The sequence below is a fragment of the Xenopus laevis genome, chromosome 5S (genome assembly GCF_017654675.1).
Source record: "Xenopus laevis strain J_2021 chromosome 5S, Xenopus_laevis_v10.1, whole genome shotgun sequence".
NCBI classification, from domain to species: domain Eukaryota; kingdom Metazoa; phylum Chordata; class Amphibia; order Anura; family Pipidae; genus Xenopus; species Xenopus laevis.
Genome location: NC_054380.1, coordinates 11,044,233 through 11,069,919, shown reverse-complemented (window position 1 = coordinate 11,069,919; position 25,687 = coordinate 11,044,233). Strand labels below are relative to the sequence as shown.

General features: G+C 42.2%; 1 protein-coding gene across 2 annotated transcripts in view; it reads left to right on the top strand.

Moving 5' to 3' along the window:
* Positions 1 to 606: 606 nt before the first annotated feature.
* capn13.S (calpain 13 S homeolog) overlaps positions 607 to 25,687 on the top strand; it is a 47,703-nt gene continuing 22,622 nt past the window's right edge. Inside the window, exons 1-6 of one of the 2 annotated variants that reach the window (XM_041564223.1) lie at positions 607 to 710; positions 821 to 899; positions 10,936 to 11,184; positions 23,074 to 23,143; positions 24,232 to 24,350; positions 25,101 to 25,234. In XM_041564223.1, the coding sequence (XP_041420157.1) occupies positions 10,948 to 11,184; positions 23,074 to 23,143; positions 24,232 to 24,350; positions 25,101 to 25,234 (560 nt within the window). In that variant the 5' untranslated portion in view covers positions 607 to 710; positions 821 to 899; positions 10,936 to 10,947. Of the gene's footprint in view, positions 900 to 10,935; positions 11,185 to 23,073; positions 23,144 to 24,231; positions 24,351 to 25,100; positions 25,235 to 25,687 lie in introns of both variants that reach the window. The other variant, XM_018264919.2, reaches the window with a different exon arrangement.

Sequence of the window (25,687 nt, the reverse complement as noted above, 5' to 3'; positions counted from 1 at the left end):
AAGGGAACTGGTTGCATGGGAAATGCACTGTAATTATGAAGGAGCCAGACTCACTTCCAGTGACACAATAAAGGAACCAGAGACGTAACTAGAGGGGGGCGGGCCCTGGCACGGGACGTGCAGCCGGGCCCCGCCCCCCTCCGTAGGGCTGGAAACGGCTGCAGAACAGAGTGGCGCGCGAGCTGCCAGGGGTCCCTGAGGGGGTGCGGGCCCTGGCCCAATCGCACCCCCTGCTCCCCCAGTAGTTACGCCACTGAAAGGAACCTGACCACTGAAATTCTGGGTCCAATGGGTGAGAAGGCTGAAAAGAATATCTGGTCAGTTTGAAGTGCAGCGAGCTTGGGCCATAACCCTTAAAGCTTTGCACTTGCATAAAGGGCATCAGTTAATGAGACATAAAATTACATACATTTAAAAAAAAAAAAAAATATATATATATATATATATATATATATATATATATATATATATATATTAGGTGAACGATCCCTTTAACATAATACTTTATCTATAAAACATATCTTGCCCTTCTATGATTTAGTAACTGACCCAGGTGTAATTGTGTAAATACTGTACGTCACTTGCCTTGTGCTTCCTCGTTGGCTCTTTCCCCCGCAGGACTGGCTGTAACGTGAGAATAAAGTGCATGTCATTTGCCTAACAATAGGCAGCAGCTACAGGGGCTCACATGCAGTGTATAGACTATACAGGTAAGCTGCCTCCCTGCACTGATTAGGGCACCGTGTGAGCTCAACCGGATTAGAAATCTTCCTTTTTTTGCATAATTTGATTATCAAAAATGAGCTAATGTTTAACCAAGGTGAGGACAAGCCTGTCAGGAAAGAGAGAGACTTTGAGTGGAACTGAGATCTTCAGCCTTCACCTGGGAACGTGCACAGGTAAACTCTCTATTCATTACTGTTCATCGTTACATACAGCACTTTGCCTGGAACTGAAATCTTTATGTGTAATTATGGATGAGATCTATATCAAATAATCCACCATGGCTAATTAATGTCCATGCTGAATGAATCCCAAATCCATCGCTTCATATGGATGGTATTAGTAGTCAAGTCAAATGACCATTGTGACCCTTATATGTGTCTACATGTTGGAAAAACAAGAAAATGATGGTTTAAAATCTTATTCTTAGTATAAGCATGCCCCAGTAGATGCTGCTAGATGTAGTCCTGTAAAACCAGTGCTTGGCTTTATCTGCTTTATTTAATGTTTTGCTAAGAATCAAGCTCTAGTACTTTGTATCTCCGGGCTATTAACATTAATATTTCTGAGATCCTCCCCTTTCACGTGCTTGAGTAAGAGTCCTGTAGTAAATAGCTGGAAGCTGTGTTATTGCTTATAGGAATCAAAGCAGAGGACTGAAGCTTATCAATGGAACATTTAACTCTTAGGGTTCTTATATGTTACCCCACAATGTTCAATTCATTGTTCTAAAATGTTCCACCAGAAATTGAGGGTTCTAAATGCTCCACCAGAATGTCCAATGCAGGGTTCTTGTATTCCCCTCCTCCACAATATTAAAATCATAGCTCCAGAATGTTCCACCAGACCTGCCACTTTAGTACCGTAGAACAAACTGTAGAACAAACTTCAGGGTTTACAATAGAAACCCCTAGAAAGTTCAGTTTAAGGGTCTAAAACATTTCGGTAGGATTTTCAATTCAGGGTTCTAAATGCTTCACCAGTTCAATTCAGCTGGAAACTGCTGGAATTTTTTTTATAGGAATCACGTTTTGAAGCTTCTCCCAAACATTCAACTCTTCTTCTATATCGATGTTCTAAAATGTTCTACCAGAATGTTCGAGTCATGGGTCTAAAAACATTCCACCAAAGTTATAAAACCTGCCCTTTCCCCAAATGTCCAGTTTACAGCCCTTAAAAAGTCATAATTGGAATCAAAGCTTGAAGCTTATCCACAGAGCGTTCGACTTGGGGCTCTACGTGTTCACCCCACAATGTTCAATTCATGGTTCTAAAATGTTCCACCAGAATATTGCAGTTATAGTTCCAATACTGTAATGTTCACCCGAATGTCCAGTTCATGGTTCTAAATGCTCCACCTGAATGTTGAATTCATTGTTCTAAAATGTTCCCTGGAACTTTCTTTGTTTGAAACTTGTACCAGTGTATTCAGGGAATTCTTAAAGTTAAACATTTTTGGTTGGTATTATGGATAATTTACCCCCTACTGTAATTTATAAATTATACCGTAGATGATGTCCCCCGGTGAACTGTTGGTTGAATAACAGAACTGGTTCAACCTAGTAGGAGGGTTTATGTCCATTTATAGCTAACCTGGGGGTAATGAGGAATGTATTGGCAGTTTAAAATATGCTTCAATGTCTATTTTCTTATCCTTTAGGGTTCGGCCACACGAGGAGATTCGGGGAGATTTGTTGCCTCACCGTGTTTAATGCGTTTTCTATAGTCGCCCGAAGTTGCCTCACTGAGGCAACTTTGGGCGACTATTGAAAACGCTTCGCTGCGTTGGCATTAGTGCAGGCGACTTTTCATTGTAGCCTATGGGAAAACACGCTGAGGCAGTTCAGGGAGATAGTCGCTCAAAAGACGAGACGATTAGTCGCCAGGCGACAAAATCTTTCAGAAAGAGCCAGCACTTTAGGATGGAACTGCTTTCTGGCAGGCTGTTGTTTCTCCTACTCAATGTAACTGAATGTGTCTCAGTGGGACCTGGATTTTACTATTGAGTGCTGTTCTTAGATCTACCAGAGAGCTGTTATCTTGTGTTTGGGAGCTGATTTCTGGTTGCCTTCCCATTTTCTGCTGATGGGCTACTGGGGGGAAGAGAGGGGGGTGATATCACTCCAACTTGCAGTTCAGCAGTAAAGAGTGACTGAAGTTTATCAGAGCACAAGTCACATGACTGGGGGCAGCTGGGAAACTGACAATATGTCTAGCCCCATGTCAGATTTCAAAATTGAACATAAAAAAAAATCTGTTTGCTCTTTTGAGAAATGTATTTCAGTGCAGAATTCTGCTGGAGCAGCACTATTAACTGATTCATTTTGGAAAAAAAACATTTTTTTCCATGACAGTATCCCTTTAATCATAAAAATGGCTCCAGTGAGTCTGGGTGCTACAGTGGCAGCTGGAACATGGGGTGTCAGTGGGGGTCATTTATCAACACTGGGCAAATTATTGCATTCATTGTTCTACTTGCAGCTGGCTTCAACAAGCTTATCACTGATTGGTTGCTATAGTTAACTGCCCATGGGCAAATTTGCCCAGTATTAATAAATGAGCCCCAGTGTCACTAGAAATGGAGAGTTGGCGGTTCATGGAGTTCATAATACTTGTGACAGATTTAGGAACTTGCACCCCCTTTTTTATTGCAATCACTCTGCAGCCTTCTGGCAACAGTGTTTGGAGTTCAACTCACAGCCCATGTCCCAGCTCTGAGCATGTTCAGCGCCAACTGAAAACAATGGTTCAAGGGCTCGCCCATGTTTGTTTAGTAACGTGAGTTGCTCTGTATCTCGGTAGTAACCTCATATAACTGTCTAACACTTGTAGCAACACTTGTAAAGATTGTTTCTAAATTGTAAAATAATCGATTACTCTTATATCTCGGGAACTGTTAACAACTCCTATAACAGGGTCAGACATAAAGAACATAAGAAACATTGTAAAATAGTAGTAAAAGAGCAGTAGTGATAGTTGTAATGTATTTATTGGTTACATACCCATCGGGTCATTTTAAAGTCATGATTTTTATGGTGTAGTTTTTTATTTCTGAATTACATTATTTACACTGCAAATAATTCACTCTATCATATAAATCTTATTTCTGAATCAACAAGTGTCTTTTTTTTTAGTTGTAGGTCAATTTGCCTGGTCATGTGCTTTCAGAAAGAGTCAGTACTGCACTATCAAACTGCTTTCTGGCAGACTGTTGTTTCTCCTACTGAAGGAGCCACAGTGGGACATGTATTTTTACTATTCAGTGCTATTTTCATATGTACCAAAAAACTGTAATCTGGTTCCTTTCCCATTAATCCATTGTTAGGCTGCTGGGGAGGAAAGGGAGGGGGTGATATCACTCCAACTTGCAGTACAGCAGTAAAGAGTGACTGAAGTTTATCAGAGCACAAGTCACATGACTGGGGGAACCTTGAAACAGACTATATGTCTAGACCCATATCAGATTTCAAAATAGTGGGGTGCCTTAGGTTTTAACTGAAGTCAAGTTTTTACTGAAGTCAAGTTTCACCCCACCAGCAGGGCACAAATAAGCACCCACTACTCATTTCAGACTGGACCTCCTTAGATCAGAACAAGGTTATATATAGAAACGTTGGGGTAACAGTCACCCTGCTATAGTTTCAGAGGTACCCAGGGTACAAATAAGCACTCACCCCAAATCTCCCCCAACTGGCCTTCAGACTGGGCCCCCTTAGCTCATAACAAGGTTACAGATATATAGAAACATTGAGGTAACAGTCACCCTGCTATAGTTCCAGGGGTACCCAGGGTACAAATAAGCACTCACCCCAAATCTCCCCCTAACTGGCCTTCAGACTGGGCCCCCTTAGCTCATAACAAGGTTACAGATATATAGAAACATTGGGGTAACAGTCACCCTGCTATAGTTCCAGGGGTACCCAGGGCACAAATAAGAACTCACCCCAAATCTCCCCTTAACTGGCCTTCAGGCTGGGCCCCCTTAGCTCGTAACAGGAATGGATACGCAACGGATTTTAGCAAATATTCGCAGGCGAAAAATTTGCTATGGCAGAAAAAAATTTGTTGTGCAATTATTCTGACTTTAATGCCTTCGCACAAAATCGTAGCGCGTATAAAAAGTTGTCACTCGTGTCAAAATCATTGACTTCAATGCGTTTCACTCATTTTTCGGGACAGATTCGCCCATCACTAATACTGTAGCTACAGGCCCAGAAGGACAAACGTGTGTTTCATTGCTGAGAAACAAAAGTCTTCCTATTCTGTGGCATCCGAATGACTAACCCGACAATATTTAATGCTTTTATTTCATGCTTTTTAGAGGAATCCTTCAGACATAATTATAGCACTTCAGTTAATGAGGGTAATAAAAGTGACTAATAGGCTTGCACACATGCCCGGCCTCCTTCTACATTAAATTCAATCAACTGGAATGTTGATGGTAAAGTTCATAAAAATCCACCCTTCCCTTTAAACAAAATATAATCCAAATATTTCATCATGTTAAACCTTCCCAATGGTGTCATCTTCATCCCTGGTCTGGTTGTCCCTATACTCACACACCTGAGCCCCTTAGATATCACTATACATTCTGAAAGGAACTGTTATGTAGTAATAATAATAATAATAATAATAACTATTATAATAATAATTATTGGACCCTACATTTCAGGGGAAAGATGGGAGCCAACGGTTGACAAAGCTGATTAAGTTGATAGGACAAGTCAAGTTTTGCTTAACAAGTAATTCCAGTCTTTATGTGGTTATTATGCCTTATCTGGTGTATTATAGTCTGTTCTTGGTTACCTAGTCTGATATTGCCCAGCCCACTGTCATCTAGGGCAGCTCTTGTAATGATCTAAGGTCACAACATTTTCTCAAGTGACACTTTATCAATAGTGAAGACCAAGCCTGGACTGGGAGTCAAAAGAGGCCCTGCCATTCTAAGTACCCAAACAGCCCCCTACCAGCCCACTTTATGGTAACTTTCCATGGAACCATACAGCAGCCCCTCTGGCATTTGCCAGAACCCACAGATTGCCAGTCCGGGCCTGGTGAAGACTCAAGATGCACTTAAGGATCATTCATTCCTGGTTGAAAATCCCACTATAGAGTAGTGAGCAACCAATGAGAGTTTGCTTTTAAATAGGTGACCAGTAAATTCTATCTGCTAATTGGTTGCTCTGAACTACTGCTCCTGTCCAAACGTAGTGCCTTTTATTACGTATGGGGTATATGTGCTCTCTACTCTTTAGTGGGATTTTCTACCAGCAATGAAGGCTCCTTGAATGTGTCTCCATCCAGGCCCAGACTGGCAATTGGTGGGTTCTGGCAAATGCCAGAGGGGCTGCTATAAGGTGCCATAGAAAGTCAGTATTTAATGGGCTGGTGGGGGCTGTTTGGGCCTCTGTGTGGACTGATTGGGCCTCTGTGTACCTGAAATGCCAGGGCCTATTTTAATTCTCAACCCGGACCTGTCTCCATCGTACTGGTAACTACCATGTCTCCAAAAATGGATTGGGTGCAGTGGAGTGGATATCCATCATACATTTACCCAGAGGTGCCAGAGGTTTATACCCTGATTATTACCCAGAAAATTCTCTATCATATATACAGTATATATATATATACAGAACAGTGCTGATCACTGGTGCTACTATAAGTAGAAGAGACCCATAGTATCCTTACTAGAGGCCGCATTGCCAGATACTCTGATACAATCAGCTGCTTATAGAATAGTTATCAGGCAAGGACAAGAATGCTCCCGAGGTAATTAGCAAAGTACTTTATGGCTCCCTCCCTCATTTAACTCACCGCCCTCTTCATATTGTTGCCTCGTGATTCCTTAGAAGGCCAAACACCTCTTTCCCACATCGATTTTTGCCATGGCAGACATAGTACATTGATTTTGATGTTCTAAATAATCCAATTAAAGCAACAGGAAAGTGATTCTTGTCAGCTCTCTCCTCTTCAAGGTCTGTTAAATTCTAATCTGATTTCAATTAATTAGAAATCATTTGTGCAGGAACAGTGCAGAGGGGAATAGATCTACAAGCCCAATTTTCAAGACACATTAGGGTAGGGGCACACGGCGCAATTTCGCCGCGATTCTGTGCTGGGCAAGTTGTCGCTGCGTTTTTTAAGCCGAAATAGCTTTGCTAACTTTGGCGCTGGCGTCAATGCAAATCGCGGCGAAATCGCTGCGCTAATTCACACGCGGCGATTCTTTTTCTACTGTCGCCCGGAAACGCCCAGCGAGGCAACTTCGGACGACAATAGAAAACGAATCGCCGCGTGTGAATTAGCGCAGCGATTTCGCCGCGATTTGCATTGACGCCAGCGCCACAGTTAGCAAAGCTATTTCGGCTTAAAAAACGCAGCGACAACTCGCTTAGCGCAGAATCGCGGCGAAATCGCGCCGTGTGCCCCTACCCTTAAAGGACATAATGAGCAGAAAGACGAGTACGATGAGACCAAGGATACAAATGTAGAGAGGTCTTCTACTGGCACTGGCAGTTAAACTTGATTGCTAGTTCCCATTAACATCCTGTAATGTTTGTATATTGTAAGCTATCTGTGGTATTTGGGGAGTGACTACCCACCCTCTATACCAATAACTTTGTTATGCGATAAGGGGGGCCAGCATGAAGGTCGATTGGGGGAGATTTGGGGGTGAGTGCTTATTTGTGCCCTGGGTACCCCTGGAACTATAGCAGGATGACTGTTACCCCAATGTTTCTATATATCTGTAACCTTGTTATGAGCTAAGGGGTCCCAACCTAAAGGTCAGTTAGGGGGAGATTTGGGGTGAGTGTTTATTTGTGCCCTGGGTACCCCTGGAACTATAGCAGGGTGAATGTTACCCCTATGTTTCTATATATCTGTAACCTTGTTATGAGCTAAGGGGGCCCAGCCTGAAGGCCAGTTAGGGGTAAGATTTGGGGTGAGTGATTATTTGTAATCTGGGTACCCCTGGAACTATAGCAGGGTGACTGTTACCCCAATGTTTCTATATATCTGTAACCTTGTTATGAGCTAAGGGGGCCCAGTCTGAAGGTCAGTTAGGGTGAGAATTGGGGTGAGTGCTTATTTGTGCCCTGGGTACCCCTGGAACTATAGCAGGGTGACTGTTACCCCAATGTTTCTATATATCTGTAACCTTGTTATGAGCTAAGGGGGCCCAGTCTGAAGGTCAGTTAGGGTGAGAATTGGGGTGAGTGCTTATTTGTGCCCTGGGTACCCCTGGAACTATAGCAGGGTGACTGTTACCCCAATGTTTCTATATATCTGTAACCTTGTTATGAGCTAAGGGGGCCCAGTCTGAAGGTCAGTTAGGGGGAGATTTGGGGTGAGTGCTTATTTGTGCCCTGGGTACCCCTGGAACTATAGCGGGGTGACTGTTACCCCAATGTTTCTATATATCTGTAACCATGTTAGGGGGAGATTTGGAGTTTATTTGCTGCCCTGTGCACCCCTGGATTTGTAGAAGGGTGAATGTTCAATCCTTACACAATAAGCAGATATTTCCATTCAGAAGGCTAAATATGTTGCTGATTTGTTGATTTGGGTTTATTAGATATAGAAAATCTTAGCTCAGGATAGTTACAGCCTATTTCTTTTTAAAAATGAGTTCAGTCCGTAATTACATGATAGAGGTACAAAACACTGGGCAATTGTTTGCCATGGCAATAAAGCATAACCAGCAATTAGCTTTATGATTATCCCTGCTAAATTGTGCTTAGTACTGGTGAACTTCTTTAGAATTCTGCTTTATTACTATGGAATACCTGCATAGGCATAGCTTTATGGTACGTTTTAGTACAGTACCTTGGGCTGAAAGGACACACCCTGGGCTAGTGATTCCTAAGCCCAGAGGAGTATAGCACAATAGGAGGGCTTTGGAGGAGACAGAGAAACTGGTAGCCAGAAAGCCAGAGGCAAAGGCAAGTAATTGAAGGTTGAAACTGGGAGCTGAGCTGGTGACACCTTCATTACATATTGTAAAAGGTATGGGATCTAGTATATGGAATACTTGGCACCTTGGGTTTTGTCAATATGGGGTGTTTCCTTAAATGTAGACTACTAATATATATATATATAAACTCAATATAATTGTTGTGCCAAAAGTTTGATTTATGAAGCTGAGTTACAATCAAGTGCAAGGTATGGTCCTAATCCAGGATTCGGGCAGGATTCAGCCCTTTTCAGCCGGATTCGGCCGAATCCTTCTGCCCAGCCGAACCAAATCCGAATCCTATTTTGCATATGCAAATTAGGGGCGGGGAGGGACATTGCATGACTTTTTTGTCAGAAAACAAGGAAGTAAAAAATGTTTTCCCCTTCCCACCAGTAATTTGCACATGCAAATTAGGGTTCGGATTTGGTTCGATATTCGGCCGAATCTTTCGTGAAGGATTCGGGGGTTCGGCCGAAACCCAAAATAGTGGATTCGGTGCATCCCTAAAGTATATATAAGAATTCAAAGTAAAAATGGTACTGACAGAGAGGAAGAGTAAGCAGGCAGAGAATGCAGAGTGGGTACAGAGACGGCAGAGACAGACACAGCAGAGATGGTAGAGAGAAGTCTGAGATGGCAGAAACTCTACAAGCTGACAAGATGTACAAAGAGGACAGACATGGTACTCACAAACATGGCACACATTTTACAGAGAGGGCAGAAAATGTAGTGGAGACACAGGGTATAGACAGACATGGCAGAGATGGTTCAGAGAGGGGAGAGATGTTATAGTGAGGGCAGACATATACAGAGAGGGCAGAGTTGGTGCAGAGACTGAGTGACACACTGGAGTCTGAATTGTCACTGATTAGATCAAAGGAAACAATGGGGGACAATTCCTTCCCATAAACCCGGACAGATTAACTATAAATTAGAGGGCAATACCAAGTTTTATTGGTGGGTGTGTTTAGTGTTCCTTCTATGTATGTGGCATGCCGATCATTCCTGCAGTTCCTCCCATTATATTAAAGAGATACTGTCACGGGAAAACATGTTTTTGTTCAAAACTCACCAGTTAATAGTGCTGCTCCAGCAGAATTCTGCACTGAAATTCTTTTTTTAAAGGAGCAAACTGATTTTTTTACATTTAATTTTGAAATTTGGCATGGGGCTAGAAATATTGTCACCCCATAGCTTGTTTATATAAACTATAGTAGTGCTTATCTGTTATCTACTGTGTATCCTGTGCTTGAATGGCTGCCCCCATGGCTACACAGCAGCTTGTTTATATAAACTATAGTAGTACTTATCTGTTATCTACTGTGTATCCTGTGCTTGAATGGCTGCCCCCATGGCTACACAGCAGCTTGTTTATATAAACTATAGTAGTACTTATCTGTTATCTACTGTGTATACTGTGCTTGAATGGCTGCCCCCATGGCTACACAGCAGCTTGTTTATATAAACTATAGTAGTACTTATCTGTTATCTACTGTGTATCCTGTGCTTGAATGGCTGCCCCCATGGCTACACAGCAGCTTGTTTATATAAACTATAGTAGTACTTATCTGTTATCTACTGTGTATCCTGTGCTTGAATGGCTGCCCCCATGGCTACACAGCAGCTTGTTTATATAAACTATAGTAGTACTTATCTGTTATCTACTGTGTATCCTGTGCTTGAATGGCTGCCCCCATGGCTACACAGTAGCTTGTTTATATAAACTATAGTAGTACTTATCTGTTATCTACTGTGTATCCTGTGCTTGAATGGCTGCCCCCATGGCTACACAGCAGCTTGTTTATATAAACTATAGTTGTTTTTCTGAAGCAAACACACCAGTTTTACCAGTGCAGGGCAACAGTACATTATATTCTCATTCCATTTTAATTTAATTTTTTAAAATTTCATAAAATTTAATTTAATTTTTTGGTGGTTAATGTTCCTTTAAGAAGGGGCTGGATGGTGTTTAGCAAGTGAGGGAATACAGGGATATGGGAGATAGCTCATAGTACAAGTTGATCCAGGGACTGGTTTTGGAGACAGGAAGGAATTTTTTCCCCCTCTGAGGCAAATTGGAGAGACATTACCGGTAAATGTTTTTTTTTTGCCTTCCTTTGGATCAACTGGCAGTTAGGCAGTTTATATATAGAGTTAAAAGGTTAATCTTGATGGACATTTGTCTTTTTTCAACCTAATTAACTACAATACTATGTTACAAGAGTGATTTAAATACTGGTTTTTATCTTACCCAGAATAACGTGGCAATGCCAATACCGGGGGTGTACCAGAAGATAGCAGAAGGCCAGCAGGCCCAAAAGAGGATCGGAACAGTGGAAAATCCCAAGAGATTTAAAGGGCAAGAGTTTGACTCAATCCGGGAAACCTTCTACAGCAGGAGGCAACTGTTTGAGGACGAAACGTTTCCGGCACACGTGAACTCCCTTGGCCTAAAACTGCTGCCCAGAGACCAGCTGCTCAGCATACAGTGGGCGAGGCCAAAAGTAAGTTCCAGGGGGGCCATAGCTAAATATCTGCAACTGAATTTCTAAGCAGCCATATATTATGGATAGAAATGATGTGATACATCTGTAAGTCATCTGGAATTAGGATCTGGAGCTCAAATAATATTCTGCCAGTGTACGCGGCATGGGGATGAAGCCATGACCTTTTCCTGGCAATTCCTTGTGTTTTACTTTATGTTCTGCATTTGTGAATCCAACGCTGACCAGGATTGGCTGATAACAGTTTGTCTCAAAGGGACTTCTAGTGGAAAAATTGGCTACAAAGGATTTGTACACTTATAAGGGATGCACCGAATACAGGATTCGGGCTGGGATTCGGCCAGGATTCAGCCTTTTTCAGCAGGATTCTGATTCGGCCGAATCCCAACCAAATCCGAATCCTAACACCTATAGAGACTGATATTATGAGACAATTTGCAGTTGGTCTTCATTTTTTATTAGTTGGTTTATTTATTAAGCTTCAGCAGCTCTCAATGTCTGCCGTCTACTTGCTAGGGTCCAAATGCAACCATGCATTGCTTTCAATAAGAGACTGGAATATGTATAGGAGGCGACTCGAGTAGAAATTAAAGTGATAAAAAGAGCATTTGTTTTTTAGATGGGGGTCAGTGACCCCCATTTGAAAGCTGGAAAGAGTCAGAAAAAGAAGGCAAATAATTCTAAAACTATAAAAAAATAAAAAAAAATAAAGACCAATTGAAAAGCTGCTTAGAATTAGCCATCCTTTAACATACTAAAAGTTAAAGGCTTTGTTCACCTTTAAATTAACTGTTAGTATGATGTAGAGAGGGATATTGTGAGACAATTTGCAATTGGTTTTCATTTTTAATTATTTGTGGTTTTTGAGTTATTTAGCTTTTTATTCAGCAGCTCTCCAGTTTGCAATGTCAGCAATCTGGTTGCTAGGGTCCAAATTACCCTAGCAACCATGCATTGATTTGCATGAGAATATCTAATATAATTAGGGGAGGGTTGGGACAGAAAGATGAGTAATAACAAGTAGCAATAACAATAAATGTGTAGCTTTAGAGAGGATTTGTTTTTAGAGGGGGTCAGTGACCCCCTTTTGAAAGCTAGAAAGAGCCAGGAGAAGAAGGCAAATAATTCATAAACTATGAAAAATAAATAATGAAGACCAATTGAAAAGTTGATCAGAATTGGCCATTCTATAACATACTAAAAGTTAACATGAAGGTGAACCACCCCTGTAACCTAGGGGCCGATTCATCAAGGGTCGAATATCGAGGGTTAATTAAGGAATAGGAATTGAAATCCTTTGACTTTGAATATCAAACGATTCGAAGGATTTGAATCCAACGATCGAAGGAATATCCTTCGATCAAAAAAACTTAGGCAAGCCTATGGGGACCTTCCCCATAGGCTAACATTGACTTCGGTAGCTTTTCAATGGCGAACTAGGGGGTCGAAGTTTTTTTAAAGAGACAGTACTTCGACTATCGAATGGTCGAATAGTCGAACGATTTTTAGTTCGAATCCTTCGATTCGAAGTCGTAGTCGTAGTCGAAGGTCGAAGTAGCCCATTCGATGGTCGAAGTAGCCCAAAAAACACTTCGAAATTCGAAGTTTTTTTACTTCGAATCCTTCACTCGAAGTTAGTGAATCGGCCCCTTAGAGTTGAACCACCTGTTTAAGGGCAAGTGACTCACCATAGTAAATATGAGGCCGTGTTCCATTTAGTCATTTCTAAAGTAAAATGGCCAATGATGTTCTAGATCAATAACAAAAAAACAACAACAGGTAGTCTGGCTTTGGGCTCTTCTTGGTTCACAAAAATCAACAGAAAATACACTTTGCGTTGTGAAAGCTCAAGCCCTGATCCCTCTGACACTTCAACTCTTGTAAAAGGTGTAAATAGGGTCGCCATCTGGCCGGTATTTTTCTGGCCTGGCCGGTACAAATGATGCTTGATGCCAATGTTATTAAAAGGAAAAAATGGTAAGAATATAAGAAGGCCGGTATTTTTTTCCAGAAACGGTGGCAACCCTAGGTGTGAAGGCTACAAGTGAGTAAAGCCGGGATTTGCCTTTTGCTCCAGGGTGCATGGAGTTATATTTAGCTGCACGCTGAAGCTCTGACGCATTGTTTGTCAATGATGTAGTTGACACAGGGAGCTGCTTTATGTTGGCAGAAAGTCAAAAAGGCCCGGTTTTACCTCTCACGTGAGCCCATTTCAATGGTCACAATTAAAAGGGACAATTTGTTGTTTCTGCATCAGTGGCCCCTGTTTACCGATAAGACGACAAACAGGCTTTGTGTAAATAACACTGACTATACAGTCAGGGAACCTGATAAGTGTAATGTATTCATGGGGACAAGTCATTGATCAATGATACAAAAGTGTCAAGGATGGTGTGTGCTGTACCTTTATAATAAGGGTATGTACGACTGCCACTTGTCCGGTTTTCACCTGGTTTTTGGAAGGGCTGTTTGGGTGAAAACTGCCTGTTTCCAAATCAAGAAATCAGGACACTGAAGTAAATGGTTTTGCCGATCATTATTGTTGAAGTTCACATACTGGAGACCAGTCGAGGTAAAAAATAAGATAACGTTTATTTGACACAAGCTCCGTAGACTCTGAACTCAGAACCGGGAACAAAGAAATCACCGACTTTTTTTTATGAACTTGGAAATCTATAGCATAAGCACTAAGAGGGCGTAAAAGGGCGTTACCATTGCGAGAGCAGAGAAATATCTCTTCACAGCGCAGAAAAACAAAGAACTGCTCAAATAACCAATGAGATGGTTCTGCCTTAAAGGGGTGGTTCACCTTTAAGTTAACTCTTTAGTATGTTCTAGGATGGCCAATTCTAAGCAATTGGCCTTCATTGTTTATTTTTTATTGTTTTTGAATTATTTGCCTTCTTCTTCTGACTCTTTCCAGCTTTCAAATGGGGGTCACATGATCTGTAAGGCTACAAATGGATTGTTATTTCTACTTTTTATTCCTCAACCTTTTGTACAGGGCCTCGGCTATTCATATTCCAGTCTCCTATTCAAATCAATGCATGGTTGCTAGGGGAATTTGGATCCTAGCAATCAGATGGCTAAAACTGCAAACTGGAGAGCTGCTGAATAAAAAGCGAAATAACTCTCATAACCATGAATAATAAAAAAATTAAGATCAATTACAAATTATCTCAGAATATCCCTCTCTATGTCATACTAACATTTTATTTAGGTGAACAACCCCTTTAAGGTCAAGGTGATATGACCGGGGGAATCTGCTTACACAGAATTTTATTCTCTCTCAATATAATTCATCTTTATTAGAGGCAAATTAATCTTACTGGGTGTATTTAATGTTTACATGATTTTAAGCAGACTTAAGGTATGGAGATCCAAATTACAGAAAGGTCCCGAGCTAGGGTTGCCACTTTCTGTGCCGTGGAACTCCGGGCTGGGGGTGGAACCGCGATGCAATGGGGGTGGGTCTGTGACATGGTGGGTGGGTATGTGACTCAGTGGGGGCGTGTTCGTGACGCCGGGGATGATTGGCCGATCACCACACCAATCATAGGAAATCATGCCTGGTTTTCCAAATTTGAAAAACCGGGCAGACAGTTTTGACCTGGACAGCCTTTCAAAAAACAGGCGGCAAGCCTATCCCGAGCAATCTGGATAACAGGTCCCATACCTGCACTGGTTAAAAAGTTCAATAATAAATATTCCTCTTATTTGTTATAACCTTAGCACTGGGCACTGGTAAGGCCCCATCTAGAATATGCCGTACAGTTTTGGTCTCCATCACTCAAACAGGACATTATTGTATTAGAGAGGGTACAGAGAAGGGCAACTAAGCTGGTAAAAGGTATTGAAAATCTTAGCTATGAGGAAAGACTGGCCAAATTGGGGATGTTCACGCTGGAGAAGAGGCGCTTAAGGGGAGATATGATAACTATGTATAAATATATAAGGGGATCATATAATAATCTCTCTAATGATTTATTTACCAGTAGGTCTTTCCAGCTGACACGAGGTCACCCATTCCGATTAGAAGAAAAGAGGTTCCTCCTAAATATTGGGAAGGGGTTTTTTTACAGTGAGAGCTGTGAAGATGTGGAATTGTCTCCCTGAATCAGTGGTACAGGCTGATACATTAGATAGGTATAAGAAGGGGTTGGATGGTGTTTAGCAAGTGAGGGAATCAGGGCCGCCATCAGAAATCGCAGGGCCCCATACAACAAAATTTCCTTGGAACCCTGGGCTACACCCACCGCAAGCCCCACCTACAAGTCCAGGCCCCCCCCATTATAAGAAAAATTGGTGGCCAGGGCCCCTTAAATGTCCATGCCTTCCTGAAGTCAGCAGCTCTCAGAAAGATGGGGGCCCGGCTAATCAAGTAAGTGTGGCATGGCAGGGCCCCCCTTACCCTCAGGGCCCCCTACAACTCTCCCCATGTCCCCCTCTGATGGCTGCCCTGGAGGGAATACAGGGTTATGGGAGATAGCTCATAGTACAATTGATCCAGGGACTGGTCCCATTGTCATTTTGGAGTCAGGAAGGATTTTCTTCCCCCTCTGAGGCAAATTGGAGAGGCTTCAGATGGTTTTTTTTGCCTTCCTCTGGATCAACTGGCAGTTAGGCAGGTTAAAATAGAGTTAAAAGGTTGAACTTGATGGATGTGTCTTTCTTCAACCTAATTTACAATGTTACTACAGTATGTGCATTTATATAGAGATTAATTTGTAAGTCAGACTGAATTTGTTTGAGAGACACTTACTGGTTCCATATTCAACTCCAGCCAATTTGCTTGGTATATTTGACTGTAAAGTGATCCAGAGAGGCTTATTTCTTGGTTCTCCACATCTCCACACTGAAGTGTTTCATTGACCAAAACTTTGCTTTGATTTCCCAGATGGGTTTTTTTTTTTTGCCTTCCTCTGGCTCAACTGGCAGTTAGGCAGATTAAAAAAAGTTTGAACTTGACGGACGTGTGTCTTTTTTCAAACTAACTTACTATGTTACTGTGTTACTATATTACTATGTACAACAGCCCTGTTCACTTTCCAGCCATCGCACAACTGTGGTGTAAATACTTAGCTTGGAAAGTCAGTTTATGGCACAGCTTATGTGGTAGAACCATAAAAGTTAATGTTATAGGGCGGCTGCCATTAAGATTAATGGGTTTATATACAAAGGTGCAAAGTGCAAAAAACTTGCAAAAAGGTGCAGTGCTGGGGTGCTAATAAAATGGAAAAAGCAAAGTCCTGCTCCACACTTGTATAGCACTTGTTGCATTTGGCAGCGCTGTATTTGGAGGGGTCGGTAGTGGGGGCATGTGGGCATCTTGTGGAACCCCTTATCTGGCTAGAGAGTACCAGGGACCTCATGGTGCAATACAGATATTTGCTCTGCTCCCAGTGCACCCTGATAATTGCACTCCTTAGGACCCACACACAGATCACTTGCAACTGGAGCCTATGGGTGCAATTTTCTGCCCCTTGAGGTGCTACTAATAGTTCTTCAGTAATCAGGCTAATTCTGTTATTTAAATAAAACCACCTTTATAAGGAATAAGGGTGCAGGACCCATTAGCAGCATTGTATTGGGCCAATCCCAGGTCTTTATCAAGTACAGGTATTGGATCTGTTACCCTGAAACCCGTTATCCAGAAAGCTCTGAAACAGATCCGGGCCAAGCCAGGCAGGCGCCCTAGGCTGCCTGCCCGGCTGCTGCGCCGGCTGGTTGAGCGCTTCTATGCATGCGCAAAAAGATGCTTCTGCACATACGCGAAAAGACGCTTCTGCGCATGCGTGAATTGACACATGCATACTCGCACAGATGGGAACAAGTGGGTGGTCAGCAGAGAAGGGACCAGACTAGGGGTAGGAGTAAGTACGTGCCTGGCGCCCCTCCACCTTTGCACCCTAGGCACGTGCCTACTCTGCCTACCCCTAGTTCCGGCCCTGCTCTGAAATACGGAAAGACTGTCTCCCATTGACTCCATTTTATCCGAATAATCCAAATGTTTACTAATGATTTCCTTTTTCTGTGTAATAATAAACAGTAGCTTGTACTTGATCCCAACTAAGGTATAATTAATCCGTCTTAGAAGCAAAACCAGCCTATTGGGTTTATTTAATGTTTACATGATTTTCTGGTAGAATTAAGGTATGAGGATCCCAATTACGGAAAGATCTGTTATCCAGAAAACTCCAGGCCATGAGCATTCTGGATAATAGGTCCCCTACCTGTACTCAGTTTATATATAGCTGTAAGAGAGGCAAAGGTCGAAGCAATTCACTAACACGCAGCAACTGAAGGGCAGTTTGTTTATTCTGGGCTGTTGTGCCTAAAGATGTTTGAATAATTGCTTGGCTATTGTACAGTGTTTGGTGTAAAGCAGAGTTGGCACCTCCTACAAAGAGCAAATTCTTCCTCAACCCAGAAACAAGGGGTTACTAATAAGAAACTGCTTAGCAACCCACCACTAAAGAATGACTATGCAGCTTTGTCAGGCAATGGGGGCCTCCCCAACACTTAAGGGTTATTACAGCAATTCTCCTATAGGACTCACCTCTAGTGACTATCGGGTTTTTAGATTTTAAGAAGGTAACCTGCATATCACTGTGCTCTGTAACCCGAACTCCTGTTTGCTCGGGTGGAGTATCACGGCAATGTTAAACATAATATGTATTGTATTCATCGCTTGCACGCAGGGCCTGTCCAAGGGTCCATAGTTCAAAGGAATTTACTTTCGGGATGCATACAATACATGATCCACAATGGGATTAGAACTGACAGTTGCATTTGATTTACTCTAGGTTAAAGGTGTTATTCACCTTTACATTAACTTTCAGCACGATGTAGAGAGTGATATTCCAAGATAATTGGCAGTTGGTTTTATTCCTTATTATTTGTGGTTTTAGGGTAGAGGCACATGATGCTATTTGGGGGAGATTAGTTGCCCAGCGACAAATCGCCTCTTCTTCGGGCGACTTATCTCCCCGCAATGCCTTTGGGCCGGCTAGAATCTAAATCGCCGGAGGGATGGCACTCAGAGTGTTTCTTTTTCCGAAGTCGACCGAAGTTGCCTAACGAGGAAACTTCGGGTGACTTCGGAAAACGAAGCACTCCGAGTGCCATCCCTCCTGCAATTTTGTTTCTAGCCGGCAGGAAGGCATTGCGGGGAGATAAGTCGCACGAAGAAGAGGCGATTCGTCACTGGGCGACTAATCTCCCCCAAATAGCATCATGTGCCTCTACCCTTTGAGTTATTTAGCTTTTTATTCAGCAGCTATCCAGTTTGCAATTTCAGCCATCTGGTTGCTAGGGTCCAAATTACCCCAGCAACCATGCAACTGATATGATCTCTGAATAGAAAGATGAGTAATAAAAACAATAGTAGTAGTAGCATTGTAATAGTAGCAAGCAATAACAATACATGTGTAGCCTTACAGAGCATTTGTATTTTAGATGGGGTCAGTTACCCCCGTTTGAAAGCTGCAAAGAGTCAAAAGAAAAATGCGAATAACTAAAAAAAATCGAAAAAAAATAAATAATGACAAGTTTTCAGAATTTCCCATTCTGTAACATACTGGTGAAACTCTCTGTCGAGACTCCCAGCTGTAATGTGCAGTGAACGTAAAGCTCTAAAGGGCAATATAAGCGCCAGGATTAGCAGAATTAATGGCCTGTGACATGATTGACTCCTTTCCGTTTTTTATCAGTGATCTGAAGGTGGTGGATTCTGCCTTTATTGTCTTGTTTTCCATTAGGAATGAAGTCAGTAGCGAGTTAAATTCAGGGGTGTTTTAGACTCCTGCACCGACTGAATGTGAAGATCTGCTGGATTTGAAACCGAGATTAGCAAAATAAAGTGATTGCATTCTGTATTAAAGGAATAAATCAGTGTGAAAATAAAAACTGTGTAAAAACTGTGCAAAATAAAAAATGTTTCTAATATAGTTAGTTAGCTGAAAATGTAATATATAAAGGCTGGAGTGAACAGATGTCTAATAAAACAGCCAGAATCCAACTTCCTGCTTTTCAGCTCTATAACTCTGAGTTAGTCAGCGACTTAAAAGGGGGGCCACATGGGACATTTCTGTTCAGTAAGTTTGTAATTGATCCTCAGCATTCAGCTCAGATTCAAAAGCAACAGATATGACCCATGTGGCCCCCCCTCAAGTCTCTGATTGGTCACTGCCTGGTAACCAGGGTAACCAGTCAGTGTAAACCAAGAGAGCTGAAAAGCAGGAAGTAGTGTTCAGACTGACATGTTATACATCAAATCACTCCAGTCTTTATTCGTTCCATTTTACTATTAGTTCCAAACTATATTAGAAACATTTTTTATTTTGCACAGCCTATCTATTTACCCACTTTTTATTTTTACACTGAACAATTCCTTTAAAGGGAAAAAACATGCCTGTAGCATTTTAGCTTCTGATAAATCTGAATCAGGCCCTGGTTTATGACTGAGATTCTAGTTATCTGTATAACATTCTGTCCCAGTGGCTGCACAGATTCTATCTGATCCCCATTGTAAGCAGCAGTCCTGTCCTGCTTTATGGCAGCTGAGATTCTAGCTATCTGTATAACAGAGCATTCTGTCCCAGTGGCTGCACAGATCCTATCTGATCCCCATTGTAAGCAGCAGTCCTGTCCTGCTTTATGGCTGAGATTCTAGCTATCTGTATAACGGAGCATTCTGTCCCAGTGGCTGCACAGATCCTATCTGATCCCCGTTGTAAGCAGCAGTCCTGTCCTGCTTTATGGCAGCTGAGATTCTAGCTATCTGTATAACAGAACATTCTGTCCCAGTGGCTGCACAGATCCTATCTGATCCCCATTGTAAGCAGCAGTCCTGCCCTGCTTTATGGCTGAGATTCTAGCTATCTGTATAACAGAGCATTCTGTCCCAGTGGCTGCACCAGTCTTATCTGATCCCCATTGTAAGCAGCAGTCCTGTCCTGCTTTATGGCTGAGATTTTAGCTATCTGTATAACAGAGCATTCTGTCCCAGTGGCTGCACCAGTCTTATCTGATCCCCATTGTAAGCAGCAGTCCTGTCCTGCTTTATGGCTGAGATTTTAGCTATCTTAATAAATATATATTCTGTTTATAAATATAAATATATATATGAAAACTGATGAGGCAGATAATAAGAGAGTTGGTTTCCCAGTAGATCTATAGAAGGGTCTGGTTCTGTGTTGTTTTGTGATTAACTGAAATCATGTTGCGAGAATCAAAACGAGATAATCACAGTTTCAAAAAGTCTGAATGAGCGGTGATGAGCAGCTTTCCCTTAATTGAGAGATAGTGATGGAAGACATTAGCTCTTTAGTTAGGGCAGCATCAAAGTGACATTATGGGGCTTTTTCTATGGAAGAAACATAAAGCAGAAGATTATGGAAGACGGAATTAATGGAAGAAGAAGGATCGCTGTCATTAGACGCAAGGCAACGCCACTGACACATTTCTTTTAATCTATCATAGATCTTGATTTCAAGTGCTATAATTACGCCTCACAGTAATGGGATGATATTCCTCGTTAAAATGAGTCGTGTAGCTCTTCTCTTCTTAAAGGAGAACTAAATCAAAGATTTACGCTAGAAATTCTGCTCTTTAAATTTTGTGCTTCTGCACCTGCCCAAGGCAACCACAGCCCTTTAGCAGTAAAGATCTGTGTCTCCAAAGATGCCCCAGTAGCTCCCCATCTTCTTTTCTGCTGCTTCACTGCACATGCTCTGTGCTGCTGTCACTTACTGAGCTTAGGGACCGACAATATACAGTATATATACAATATAACAGTCAAAATATACAGTATATATACAATATAACACACACAATATAAGGCTGATAAGTAATGAATTCAGAGTCCCACAACATGGCAGCATAGAAATCAGTGTAACCTGCATCACAATTGATTTATAATCAGCCCTGTAGCATCAGCTTTTATGACAGATGAACCTCACTTTCTGCTTGATAATTTCCCCTGACCAGGGACGATCCTGGGGCTGCTACAGCCCCATTCTGCCTCCCTCCCACTCTGTGCTTAAAGCTCTTTAAGTTACAGGAGGCAGCTTTTTTCCACCCCTTGTAACTGGCCATTCACTGCCACCTGAGGCAAAGTTCTCACCTCTCAGCCTTGCTCCCAACCCCTAAGCTTAGCTTCTCCCCAGCAGCCCAGAACTCACTGAGCATGTGCAGTGCCACTGACACACAAAAGAGGCCTAACAATATCCAAGATGGGGAGCTGCTGGGGCAAATTGAAAGGCTTGGATTAGAGTCCTGCTCAGGTCCATTTTTTGGAACCCATACCCGACCCGTACCTAGGGTTGCCACTTTTTTTGAAAAAAAAAAAATAACGGCCTTCCTATATATTTACTGTATGTACTCAAGTATAAGCCGATACGAGTATAAGCCGAGGTGCCTAACTTAACCTACGAAAACTGGGAAACTTGACTCGAGTATAAGCCTACACACAACTACAGTCCTTTCTCCCAGCAGCGCACATTGCACCAAAACGACCCCCCCAGCGATCAACCGGACTTCTTTGCAAAGTTGATGGGGACAGAGAATTGCCAAACAGATTACTGTGTGCATTGTCCCACTGTCCCACTACCATGTGCAGAGGGTGCTGTGTGATATTGCCATCACTGTTAATCTTTCATATAACCAACAGAGGGCGCTGTGTGATATTGCAGTCACTGTTATTCTTTCATATAACCAACAGAGGGCGCTGTGTGATATTGCAGTCACTGTTATTCTTTCGTATAACCAACAGAGGGCGCTGTGTGATATTGCCATCACTGTTAATCTTTCGTATAACCAACAGAGGGCGCTGTGTGATATTGCAGTCACTGTTATTCTTTCGTATAACCAACAGAGGGCACTGTGTGATATTGCAGTCACTGTTAATCTTTCATATAACCAACAGAGGGCGCTGTGTGATATTGCCATCACTGTTAATCTTTCATATAACCAACAGAGGGCGCTGTGTGATATTGCAGTCACTGTTATTCTTTCATATAACCAACAGAGGGTGCTGTGTGATATTGCAGTCACTGTTATTCTTTCATATAACCAACAGATGGCGCTGTGTGATATTGCAGTCACTGTTATTCTTTCATATAACCAACAGAGGGTGCTGTGTGATATTGCAGTCTCTCCCCAAGCGTCCTCTGTTGGTATAGGAATGATTAGCAGTGACTGCAATCTCAGCTAGCGCCCGTTGACTCGAGTATAAGCGAAGGTAGACTTTTTCAGCACATTTTGGATGCTGAAAAACTCGGCTTATACTCGAGTATATACAGTATCTTTTTCCCCTATTAATAATATTGGTATCAACCATCATTTTTACCGGCCATGCCAGTAATATACCGGCCAGGTGGCAACCCTACCCGGACCCACAACCCACATTCTTACCCGCTTGGACCCCCGACCCGCAAGTACATTATCCGCAACCCCGACTTGCAACCCGCTGACCATCAAGAATTGGGAAGTGCTGTCATTGTAAACTGGAAGTGTCATCAATGGAAGTAGGCATGATCAGAAAAAAGTAGTAAAAATCGATATTGAGAAGACCCGCAAACCCACAGAACCGCAAACCCGCACAACCGCCGACCCACGTCTATACCCGCACCCGGAACTTTTACCCGGAACCCCCAGGGTACAGTAGGTTTTTGCGGGTAACCCGCGAGTACCCGACCCGCTGCAGGACTCTAGCTTGGGTGATTACTGATATAGGGCTGCTGAACCTCGGGGCAGGTACAGAAACTTATGTGTATAAAATACAGAATTTCTAGCCTTAACATATATTGAGATATGTAATCTCACAATCAAACTCTTTTCCAGCCCCAAAATTAATATGAGTGTATTGCCTTTTCCCTCTCCTTTTAGGAAATTCAGAGAGATGCCCGGCTCTTGGTGGATGGAGCGAGTATCTTTGATATTGTCCAAGGTCAAGTAGGTAAGAAAATGTACTTGAAAGCATAAATGTGGCTCTTCATAGCAAGGACTTATCTAGAATCTATAATGAATGTTGGAACTAGAGTTTGTCTCTGGAAGTGCAACTACATTTATAAGAGGTTTGGAAATGTTTGGTTATGGAGAAAGGCTGGATAAGATGATGTTAGTGAAAGTCGTCTGACAGTTGGGCTACTGTTATGTTGCAGACGGGGAGAATGGTAAAGGCAGTAGGAAGAGCCTGGCCAGGACCCACCTGTGACCCAACCTAACGGTAAACCCACGGGTCCCACTGGTTTGGGCTAGCCCTCACATCACTACTGATCAGAGGACTTTCACTAACTTCATCTTATCCAGCTTCTCTTCATAACCAAATCTGGACTGTTGTTTCACATGCTTTTTATTTGCAATGTAAAAAGTGCAAATATCTAATATTTAATTTCTTAAAACAATCTAGCAGAAGTCAACTTTCTCCTCCAGGTCTGTTAATCAGCTGGCTTCTGCTACATAGTTTCAAGAGTCAGAACCCACATCACGATGACTATAAATTGACAAAGACTGTTTTGCATAGGAATTCGATTTACATGCACTGTATATGTAAATCTAGTGTAAATGCTAAATGAATGGATATCGGAAATTGCTTAGCAATTGAAAAAAAGTCTTTGTTTATGGTGAACAATCTGAAAACAACTGAATTGAAAAAAGTGTTCGGAAGGTGAACATCAAAAGCTACTGGGGGAGATTAGTCGCTTAGTGACAAATTGCTTCTTCTTCGGGCGACTAATCTCCCCAAACTAAAATCGAAATCACCGGTGGGATGGCATTCGGAGCGATTCGTTATCTGAAGGCGCCCAAAGTTGCCTCACAAGGAAACTTCGGAACACAAAGTGCTCTGAGTGCCATCCCGCCGGCGATTTAGATTCTAGCCGGCGGGGAGCCAGTTAGGGGAGATTAGTCGCCCGAAGAAGAATCGATTTGTCGGTAGGTGACTAATCTCCCCCAGTAGCTTTGTGTGCCCCTGTCCTTAAAGGACAAATAACTTCAGGTGCCTATGGCGTTCATTACTCACTTTATTCTGTATCTATAACACAGGTGACTGCTGGGTCCTGGCTGCTGTCGGAGCTTTGACTTTGCACCAGAAATTTCTAGATAACGTTATTCCTAAGGATCAGGAGTTTAATTACAAATATGCCGGTGTCTTCCACTTTAGGGTGAGTTGCGGATTTCTCCTTTGTCCATATCCTTCCTGATCTGTTGTATAATCCTGTTTATGCTAGTGGGTTGGAAACCATAAAGGATAAGTAAACTTTACAAGTGACTGTAAAATTGATGAGAGTGCTATTCTTAGAACTTTTGCAATGTACATTCATTATTTATTTATTTTTACTTCCAAGATATTAAAGGATACATACAATGTTAACATGAATTAATTTTGTTACAACAGCACCACCTGCTGATCAGTTTCTGACCAGTCTGACCACCAAGTAGTCAAGGAAGTTGTCAGGAGAAAGAAAGAGGCTGCTCTAATGTTCTTCGTCTTAGAAAAAAAAATTAGAAACCTTTCCCAAATCTTCCCTAACCAGAAAAACATCAGGGAAGCCTCTTTCTTTCTCATGACAACCTCCTTGACTACTTGGTGGTCAGACTGGTCAGAAAATGGCCAGCAGGTGGCGTTGGTGTAACAAAATTCACTGATGTTAACAGTACATTAATCTTTTAATATCTTGGAATTAAAAAAATAAATAAATAATGAATGTAAATTGCAAAAGTGCTTAGAATGGCCCCCTCATCTATTTTACATGCGTTTGTTTTCAAGGTTTACTTATCCTTTAAGGATTGGCCAGTGGGTATCTTATGTATCCTTTACAGGCAGGGCAGTGGGTATATTATATTAAATTCTATTAATGTTACAATGGGATGTAACCCCCCTCTCCAAAATGACTGGTCCATTTGTCCTGCAGTTCTGGCAGTTTGGTGAGTGGGTGGACGTGGTTATAGATGACCGGCTGCCGATGCTGAATGGAAAGTACCTGTCTGTCCAGCCCCGCAGTGACAATGAGTTCTGGCCCAGCCTGCTGGAGAAAGCCTACGCCAAGTAAGTGTCCCACCAAATAGGATGTGAAAGTGACACATTGGGTATGGGGGCAACAATACTTACTGCAAAGCAAGTTCTCTACAGGCTGCTGAGAGATATCCTGCAAGGAACAAGTAATCTGATGGAGCCTTTCTCCTTCAAACCCATCTGCAGAGCAGTTGAGCATTGGCAGCAACAGTAGAATATTAGCAGCATCAGTAGAGTATTAGCAGCAGCAGTAGCGTATTAGCAGCAGCAGTAAAATATTGGCAGCAGCAGTAGAGCATTAGCAGCAGCAGTAGAATATTGGCGGCAGCAGTAGAATATTAGCAGCAGCAGTAGAGTATTAGCAGCAGCAGTAAATATTGGCAGCAGCAGTAGAGTATTAACAGCGGCAGTAGAATATTAGCAGCAGCAGTAGAGCATTAGCAGCAGCAGTAGCGTATTAGCAGCAGCAGTAAAATATTAGCAGCA